General features: G+C 32.9%; 1 protein-coding gene across 13 annotated transcripts; it reads right to left on the reverse strand.

Annotated features, from left to right (window-relative positions):
- Positions 1-1,872: 1,872 nt before the first annotated feature.
- LOC145328766 (protein grainyhead-like) lies at positions 1,873-9,846 on the reverse strand. Of its 13 annotated transcripts, none has more exons than XR_013882636.1 (10): positions 8,614-9,846; positions 7,625-7,770; positions 6,983-7,092; positions 6,476-6,596; positions 6,129-6,251; positions 5,281-5,820; positions 4,121-4,563; positions 3,377-3,664; positions 2,490-2,516; positions 1,873-2,367 (listed from the first exon to the last, which is right to left on the reverse strand). XR_013882636.1 is itself a non-coding variant. In XM_080172652.1 (8 exons), exons 1-8 carry the CDS (start codon positions 8,666-8,668, stop codon positions 3,487-3,489), a joined length of 1,632 nt encoding a protein of 543 aa, XP_080028778.1. In that variant the 5' UTR covers positions 8,669-9,846; the 3' UTR covers positions 3,140-3,486. The 13 variants fall into 13 exon arrangements, 2 of the variants coding, with proteins under 2 accessions (XP_080028778.1, XP_080028744.1); XR_013882612.1 differs by having other exon boundaries at positions 2,490-2,586; positions 3,157-3,664; XR_013882638.1 differs by having other exon boundaries at positions 1,873-2,586; positions 3,157-3,664; positions 6,560-6,596.
- Between the last annotated feature and the right edge of the window lie 46 nt (positions 9,847-9,892).

Below are 9,892 nucleotides of genomic sequence, written 5' to 3' on the forward strand. Positions count from 1 at the left end.
CTGTGCTACAAATAATCTAGAAGCTAGGTGGTAAAATGTCCCAAAATTTACTCGCGAGTCAAGTTTTAAGTCAGTTGGGACATTTTAACACGTAGCTCCCTAACTATACGTAGCACAGAAATCGTTCTTATATTTCAAAAAAATACACTTCTTAGCGGTTCTAACGGTATGCGTAACATTTTTCTACTATTTACACAAGCCGCGCAATTTGTATTTAAAAAATGTCCGCATTTTTTTATGCACACCCTTTAGATAGGCCGTTATTGCCTACTAAGCGGCACCCATCTAAACAGCTCAAAAACACGAAACCTTTTTATTAGTAGCGAAGCTACTCTATAATTCACAATGTCCGTCCGTCCGTAATTAATGAATTGGGGGAAACGTGATTTTCTCGGCTCCTATAAAAGATAGAGAGCTGAAATTTTATGACAACATTCCCATCATTTAGGAGCACAATTAACTATAAAACATCAATGGCGGTCGGACTGCTTTATAGCAGGTTTTAGGCTATTTTTATATTTTCCAAATTTTCCCCATATCTTTGGTGTTTATGGTCCGATTTTCAAGTTTTTTTTCAGTTAAAGATATCAAAATTAAATTTCCCGTCATTTGAAGAAAAAAAACAATGACGGTCAGACTGCCTTTTTGCAGGTTTTTGGCTATTTTTATATTTTTCACATTTTTCTCCATATCTTTGGTGTTTATGGTCCGATTTTCGAAATTTTTTCAGTTAAAGATATCAAAATTAAATTTCCTGTCGTTTGAAGAAAACAACAATGACAGTCAGACTGCCTTTTGGCAGGTTTTTGGCTATTTTTATTTTTCACCCATATCTTTGGTGTTTATGGTTCAATTTTCATAAATTTTTCAGTTAAAGATATTAAAATTAAATTTCTGGCGGCCAAGCTGCCTTTTAGCAGGTTTTTGGCTATTTTTATATGTTGATATATTTCCCCATATCTTTAGCATTTTTGGTCCAATTTTAAAACTTTTTTGCATTACTAGTTTCAAAATATTTTTTCCCATTGTTATGTGCATCTAGTATGTAATTTACTTTAACCATCTTCATCATACAAAATAAAACAAGGTTTCATGTTTATTTTCTCCAATAAATCTATTATTGATTTTAAATCTACTTCTACGTATTCCCATCCACAATTTTTGTGATTCGCTACTTATGGATGTTGTCATCCTTGTATAATTTATAAATATGTTTTTAGAATTATTTCAGTTAATGGTTAAACAAAGATTGACGTTCTAAATGTAGAAAAGCAACCTTTTCTTTGTTTTAAGGGAATAACAATATTTACAAGGGGGCGTTGATAATTCTCATAACTACAGTAGGTATTTAATAAACACATTAATGCATCGCAAATAGAAAAAAAACCGAAAAGTCTAGATGGAAAATCTCTTAACCCTTAACGGTTAGAGGGGGGCATTAAACGACCCACTCTTACTTTCAATCTCATTTTCATTTTGTAAAAGATTCATATAGGGCTATAAGTATCTGACTTTTGAAGTCTGGTGATTATACGAAACTGAGTGTTGAAATTTTAAAGAACTCCATCCTTGCGGGCACAGGATGTCAGCAAACCTGGCAAGGTCATCCAGGTAAAGGGCAAAAATATTTTTGACTCATGCATTTTGTAGGGGAAAAATACTAAAGTATTATTTAGAAGTATAACATAATTTAAAATATATGTGTACCCTCCAGGTAATGATCCTCTAGGAGTCAAGGTCTCGGGAAACTTTATATATTTCCTGTGGCCGCATTTTTTTACTTAGAGATCCAAATTTTTTACTTAAGCTTATCTTGCATGTCTATATATAAATTTTGATGGCAATACAAATAAAAATGGAAAGAAAACAGTATTTTAGTTAATATTTTATTACAATATAAAAATATTCGATTATTTGCAATATGTATAACATTTACACATGATAGCAGCAACTTATTAAATAAGCTGAATTTATAAAACACACTTGGTTTAATCACAAGGTTTAGATTCAATACAATAATCATTTGATTGAAAAAACTAAAAAGAACAAATACAAGCAGACACAAATATTGAGATATTTTACTAAAGTTAGTGGCCCTAACTAGACCCGACACAACATGAATAATTCATAATGCAATAAAACTCGTAAAATTTTTTGAGACAAATAATTCAAGAATTTCTAAGTCTATTTTTCCTTCATAGACATTTAATCAACAAACAACAACTATCATTTTGAATTTTATATGAAATTTTGAAATTACTCTTAATGTGATATTTTTTTTAACGCTGAATTTTCTTGATCTAAGCAAAGCATTTACTTGCAGTCATTTTGAAAATACTTAATATATTACAATAAACTTTATTGGAGCTAAAAAACATATTATCTTCATGCTTGTGTATAATTCCTAAGAGGCCACTCAACTTTGATTTGTTTAAAGAAAGTGAGAATTGTTCCTTATGATAGAAGGTTATAAATGTAACAAATAATACCAATTAAAAACAAAATATTTTTAAGCTCTTTTGTACAAAAACGAATTTTAAATATTTTGTTATATATTTAACTTCCTTACACAAAATTAATTTAGCACTAAGAAAAAGTTGAATTTTTAAAACTTTAGTAAAGTTTAACACTCACCAGCAGTGATGTCAAGCATTTTTTATGGTGAATTTACTAGGTTACTGTTAAATATTTTTAAATAGGTATACGAAAAAAAAATTTGTTAAGAATAAAAAAATTGAAATTTTTAGTTATTTTTGTAGAAATTGCATCAAATGTTTTGTTGAGTTCAACGTGTTAATAGATATATATCATGAAAATAATCATCGAATGCTATACAATACAAACAAAGGTTCCTAATTCACACACTTCAGGATATGATAACAAATTACCATTGATTTTGACAAATGTATGAAAAATTCAAATAGGGAAGGTTTGGTGTCTGAGCATATGCTGATCTTCAGATTTACTTTTTTACTTCTTCGTACTGTGTTCAAAGTAAAATGTTTTGGATCATCCTAGTGTTTTCTCCAAACAAATGCTTGATATCACTACTGGAAGGTGTTTAATGTCCCTTGCTTTCGTTCGTACATAGTCCCCTTTAATTATTGATGGGCAAATGAATTTTCTTTTACTCATTAAAACAAATTTGAAACTTACAAAAGGGACCAAAATTAGTTAAATTTTATTTGATTTTCAACCGTAGTTTTAAACTGTCAAACAAAAACAAATTTGGACACAAATTTTTTTAAATGCAAGAATTTTTTTAGTATGATCAAATCTTACCTAGATAAAAGTAACACTAACAACATTCTGAATTTATAATTTTCTGGACAATTAAAACGAAGGATAGTCAATATGCCCGCCAAGAATAACTGACCTGTCTTATTTTTTATAATTTTAGAACTAGCCTCAATTATTTTTCAATCATTATCTGTGCTGCTATTCTGATAAAAAAAATGTCCCTATTCTTAGTTGAGATCATTATTATCAGCTCTCATTAAGTTCACAGAGAGTTATATCATACATGATGCTGTCCTGTCCACCCACTCCCTCCAGCTCTATGGCGGTAACTTGCATCAGGAAAGTGTCCTCGTTGCAGTAGAACTTGAGCAGGTCGTCGTCCAGCTTCGCCACGATCCCCTTGCTGTTGCGACGATACAGGTATCTTAAAGTTAAGAAAAAATTAATAATACCTACTATGATTTAAAATAATGTTTTGTTTTTGTCTGAAGCAGAAGACTTATAAATGAACTCGAAGGATTAAGTTAGACGTTTCAAAAAAGCTTTGTATGGATTCTTAGTTGGTATTTGGCTATTTACCTTCCTCCTCTAAAAAGTTTCTTTAAAAAATATGCTTCATTGCCGGTTACAAAAAGCTTTTTAAAACAGGACTGATCAAAAGCTTTGAAAGAAGATTTTTAGAAAATCTTTTAAGAAAATTCTAACAATGCAAAGTAATGAAAGAAGTTTATTTATGTGGAAAAGTCGCACTGTTTATGCAAAAAGTCAAACGAATTTATGTAATTTTTTTTCTTAATTTCGACATAAAACCTTCACATCCCTGCGACAATTACGAGTTACAGTGACACATTACAGCAAATGTTTTAAAGAAAATAATCACCTAATAGCAGTAGCAGAAACATTATATTTAGTTTCAATAGCCCGGGCAAGGCCAGTTACCGTTGGCGGAACAAGATGCAACGGCGTGTAAATCTCTTCATTCTCCTGCCGCACATAAACCACCATCCTTGTCTCCGGCGGCGGGAACGCTTTCCTCCGCCGTGGCTCCGGTTGCGATGAAATACTTTCGTTATTTGATTTTAATAGATTTAATGATGGTGCAGTGGCGGGCCCGAGGAAGGTTAAAGAATTATTAGTTTCACCGGAGGGTGTATACAGCACTGGAACTTTGCTCATGTCCACCATGGAATAAAACTCCGACCGTTCTTGGCTCTGGTGGTACATTTCGAGGACTCGGGCGCCGCCGACGTTAACTTTGCGCGCGGCTCGCCGCTCCTCCTGTCGACATTTTCGTTCCGCTCCTTTATCACAGAATACTTTCACCTAAATGAAAAAATAGATTTTATCGTTAATTATCAATTTACTTTTTTATTAAGGCTAGGTACAGCCTAAAACTTGAACAGTACAAATATAATTGTTAGACTAAATAAAATGGAAAGAATTTTAATGTTAGAGGTAGATTTGAAATCTGCATCTAATTTTAAGGATTTTGTATAAAATTCGTTTTTTGTATAATTCTTTATTTAATAACGCTAATGCAGTTTTAGGTAATTAACTCTGACATCTGTGATTAGAGAGCTTAAGTGTCATACATCATTCAATCAATCAGAGCGCAGGTAGTTTTCAATCCACAAATCACAGATGTCAAAATAAATCAACTTAAATTGTATTTGCACTTAAAAATAAAGAATTATACAAAAAACGAATTTTTTTTACAAAATCCTTAAAATTTGATGCAGATTTCAAATCTACCTCTAACATTAAAATTCTTTCCATCTTATATAGTCTAATAATTGTATCTTTAGTTCAGATCTAGTTCAACTTTTCGATTTTAGAACCAAGGTCATTAACCTCTTTAAAAGCATTGAATTTTAAGCTACTTTTTGCTTCAGTCGACTTACACATTTGTTTTACAAGAAAAGTATGCCTAATAAGTTACGTTAGGCATCTTTAAGAGACATCCTTCATCTTAAATCTACAGCGAAAAAAGACAATACTAAAATAAAAATACTAAATGACAAATCTTCGCAGTGTTACTACCTGGCAATAAGATCTGCTAACAATATCATATTCTCCATCCCTTGTATTTTTAACATAAGTGTCCACTTGTAAATGCATGGGAAGACCTTTCACGCCTTTCTGCAACGAAAAATCCGTCGACAAACACTGTATGGCGACTGACAAAAAAGCGGGATTTTCTAACGGGTTCCAAATAACGGCTACGGCGTTATGTGCTATGTCCTGGACTTCTGAGATTCCACATTCACCTAAATTATTCGTCTCCACGTCAATAATCCTTTGCTTATTATTTGGTTGCCGGCTCTGCCAAAAATCCCACGCGTTCGTTTCATCGTCCGGATTTTTAGCGTCACGAAACACGAGCATAACAAGACTTCTCACATTACTAAGAATTCCATGAACTGGTTCTGTTGGATTGGGCCGGTATTCCAGAGTGATACCGTAGAACTGGCCCTTGTTCATGTAGGTGCACCTGTCCTCGTCTTTACGCACCCACTGAGCCGTGGGTGCCTCTAGGGTGCAGTGAAACCCGAAGGGGGAGTACTGTTTAGCTATTGACACCTGAAAGTTTGGATAAAATTATAATAAAATTGTCGAGATTAAAACATATAATTTCAATAAAAAATAGATTTTTCATACAAACTATCCCATCAAGATTTGAAAAATAATTGTCAGCAATTACAGCAACGTATTATATTGCAAAATATAAAGGTAAATAATAGTTCTGAACATGTACCTAATGAGTTTAATTGACATTGAATAAGAGAAACTACCTAACCAATAACAGAAAAATAGTCTTTACATAACGTTACATTTTGTTGTTGTTATGTAATAATGCCTATGTCATTCACTTATACATTTATCCATGCCTTAGAATTTGGATGTGGCGGTGCTTGTGTGCTTGGCGAGGAGGTTACAGTAATGGGACTGTCAGAGGGCTTGCTGCGCTTCGGTGGTGATGGCATCTCTACTACTAGTGTGCCTAGCCCATCCTAAAATCAGAAAATATTATTTCCTACATTACTTTAACAAACATAATATAAACCTGTATTGTAAAGGAATGAAATCTTCTATACCTATAGAAATCCTTTGTTTTATTAACAATATTTTACCAAAAATAAAGATTTTGACAAGGGAAAGGCGAATAGCTGTAATTTTGTTAATATTTTTCAGAATTTTGTTTGTTTTAAATTGCTTCAAAGTTCTTGTTACTTACATCCGGCAAAATAGAAACTTTATCATCAGATTTATTTGATTTGAGTCCCCTGATAACATTTTGAACGGCGGCGGCGGCACTTGCCTGAATTGCAGCTGCTCCGGATTCCAGGTTTATTTCTCTGTCAACAAATAATGCATTATTAGTTTCATTTGTCTCTTGAAAATGTTCAGGGTCCTCTAAATGTTCGTCTTGTTTTGTTTGGGTTAAATAGGTAGGTAATGATTTTTTACATAAGATATTAAGCTAAAGGTATGGAATTTGGAACTAAACGCGATTTATTCACTTAGTTACACAAAGAATAGATAGATCTCTTACAATATAAATACGTGACGTCTAACATCACGGGTCCAAGAAAACATCAATGTAACACTGACAAACGGATAAACTTTAAAGACACTACTATTTTTGAGGTTCAAGGGGTTATTCAAATGACGAGAGAGCATTAAAAAAATGAAAAAAATCCTTAAAACTCATGACTTTCTTAACATTAATGCATTTATATCCCTGTTGACTACACTAGAATCATCTTCATCCCCTTGGAGGCTCAGGTCTTCGGGTTCAGTCTTTAGTCTCCGTGTGTCCATAACCAGGTCTCCATTTTCCAACTGGATAACCTAAACAATCAACATATGTAAGGCTTACTGTATCTTCATCACAAGACCTTTTTTATGTTTGGAAAATAGACTGTAACCAATATAAAACATATGTTTATATTTACTCTTAACAAATATAATCATTATTGAGACGAATTATACTTCATTTTCAACAACTTTTACGCCTTACGATTAGGTTCTAGTCGGATTTACGTAAGACACCTGCTGAAATCAGACCAACATTAGTAATGAGAAACGTCAGAGAAGGAATGGTCAATCATCCATGAGAAAAAAAACGTTGGGATCATACCAACAGTATAGTCAATAAATAAACATGCTGTAATGATGCAATAAAGAAATAATAGAAAATAAGAAGAAGCTGTTCATTTCTATTTTTAGCAATTTATTTATATACAGTAAGAACTTCTGGACAAAGAATATTTAATTAAGAGACTTTAAATTTGTCAGATATATTCTTTTAATGAGGAATACTATTTATCTCATTTTAATTATCTTGAATCTTTTGAAAAAGCAGACAAATATTTCTGGTTACCTGTGTGCCACCGTCCAGTCCATCAGTGATGACAAACTGATGAGTGCCAAGGGCGCCATCGGTCACCATGACAACACTTTGCTGATGATCAACACCACCCATAACTATTTGTCCTTCTTCAACAACCTCCTCTAGCACACTATCTCCTAAATATATATTAGTTTTCTAGTTGTGTGCAGGGACTAGATAATGTGTTTCAGACAAAAATTTCTAAGTGAAAATTTCCCCACAACCCACTTCCCTTGTTTTTTCCCTTCTTTTCCACTTCCCTTCAGCTACACCAAAAGACAAGGTTTACGCCAACTCTACGCCAACAAAGTATCGGTAATTTCAAACGGAATAAATGGCTGAATTACAGCCTCTGGTTGTGTGTGGTTTTTTTTATATCCCTGGCAGGATAAAGGATATTTTTTGCAGAGTGGGAGTTAGGTCACAGAAGAAATAATCTCTTGAGCAAATTACAACCCCCTTTCTCGTTACATAAATAGGAATTGGAGAGTTTTCTCAGCAGAAGAAAAACTATTCAGTCTTTTTCATTTCATAAAGTGTATTGTTTTGATTATAGAGCATAGGCGTCAAGGGGGGGGGGGTAATGGGGCGATTATACCCCCCCCCCCACACGAATTTACCCCCAAATTTTTTTTTATTTTACCCCCCCATTTAAAATTTACCCCTACCCAACCATTTAGGAGGGGGTATTTACTCCCCCCAAACAATTTTGGGGGGGGTAAAAAAAATTTGCGTTTACCCCCCCAAAACCGAATTACCCCCCCCCCCCTTAAAAAATTTGTACCCCCCCCCCCAAAATAAAAAGCTTGGACGCCCCTGTTATAGAGACCAAACATATTTTCGTAACATGAACTGTTCCTCTCTTAAACAAGACAAAAGCCTTTGTGTTTAGTAATGTTATGTTTCTATTTTTTATTCCGAACCTTAATCAGTACCTATCAATTATATTATTTTCAAATGATAATAAAAACAATTATTACCTGAAACTATTAATTTTTCCGTCATATTTGAATTGTTGTTATCAACAATATTCATTTTTTAGTTTGACAATAACTTCATTTTTGCACGTTTAAAATGCATAGTTTAAAAATTCATGATACTGTGTCTTCAATACTTGAAATTAATAGAATCACTTTTTGATACTATGACTGTTTTCACTTTAAGATTATTTTCCTCATAATGTTTAGTTAATTGGATTTTTGTATTATGGTTTTGTTTTGTATTATGTCTGTAATATTTTGATTATATTAGCAGAACAAAACTCTGCGCTTTCTGTCCGGATTTTTCCACAAACTAGTTTTGTACCAAGTTCTAGATATATTGGGCTTCATTTACATCTTGCTGCTGGGTTTCATCCACCCAGAAATTATTGGTAACATAATAATATGTCCCTCATTTTTCCTACAACTGAGCTGGAATTTTGTCCTTTACACAACTCTAGAAATAAATATTGTGATACAGCTTGCCTAGCCAAACTTGCAGCATAAGTAAAGGGACAAAACCTTCATTGACTTTCTTTCCCACCAAAAGTTTATCTGAAAATGAAATGTTACTTATGTATAAAAGGCACTACAATGTCTATAATTTTCATACAATAAAATTAGAGTTTTAGAGATATAACCAATTTCTTTTAAAAAGTGTCATTAGGTTTGTATGATCAGTAATTTATACAGGAAAAAAAATATGCAGAAAATTTTTGTACCTTTCTAGAAAACACACACACATTTTTTTACAAGGGATTTATTTTAAGGAGCTATTAAAGAAAAAGAGAAGGCAACTGTAAGAAAAAGAAAAAAAACTAGTAATTCCAGTCTTGGCTTTCCCCCACGCTACAAGAATACTTCGCGATATCTTTATTTCCCCTCAAATTATCTGATCCCCTTCAAGAATGGATATAGAATACATGGATATTAAGACAGGGGATAAATGGACGTCAATTTGGGTTGCTAACATGGACATTATTTATTGGAGGGCGTGGATCGTTAATTTAGTCCGATACAAGTTTCACTTTTTTACTGATACTCTGGTGTAAGATCCATATAATATTAAGTCCATTGCTGTAAGGATAGGTAAACTTGCGACAAATAATAAATTGAAATGTTAATCCGCGGATAAAATAAAGTCCCCTACTTTATTTGCTGGTAGGATTAAGTTAGGAGAAACAGATATAATTTTTTTTTACTTTTTAGGTAGGTAGTTAGTTAGGGGTATTATACTAAAGCAAAAATTGGGTTCCTAACATAAGAAGAAAAGGAGGGG

Source organism: Acartia tonsa, chromosome 1, assembly GCF_053477335.1.
Source record: "Acartia tonsa isolate MP-2025a chromosome 1, ASM5347733v1, whole genome shotgun sequence".
Taxonomy (NCBI): Eukaryota; Metazoa; Arthropoda; class Copepoda; order Calanoida; family Acartiidae; genus Acartia; species Acartia tonsa.

Coding starts and splice junctions, on each gene's coding strand:
- LOC145328766 (XM_080172618.1), bottom strand. CDS start 8,668: ATGAATATTGTTGATAACAACAATTCAAATATGACGGAAAAATTAATA. Junction 7,093..7,624: donor GACTGGACGGTGGCACACAG/GTAACCAGAAAT, acceptor TTGATTGTTTAG/GTTATCCAGTTGGAAAATGG. Junction 5,821..6,128: donor CGCCACATCCAAATTCTAAG/GCATGGATAAAT, acceptor CCAAACTTTCAG/GTGTCAATAGCTAAACAGTA.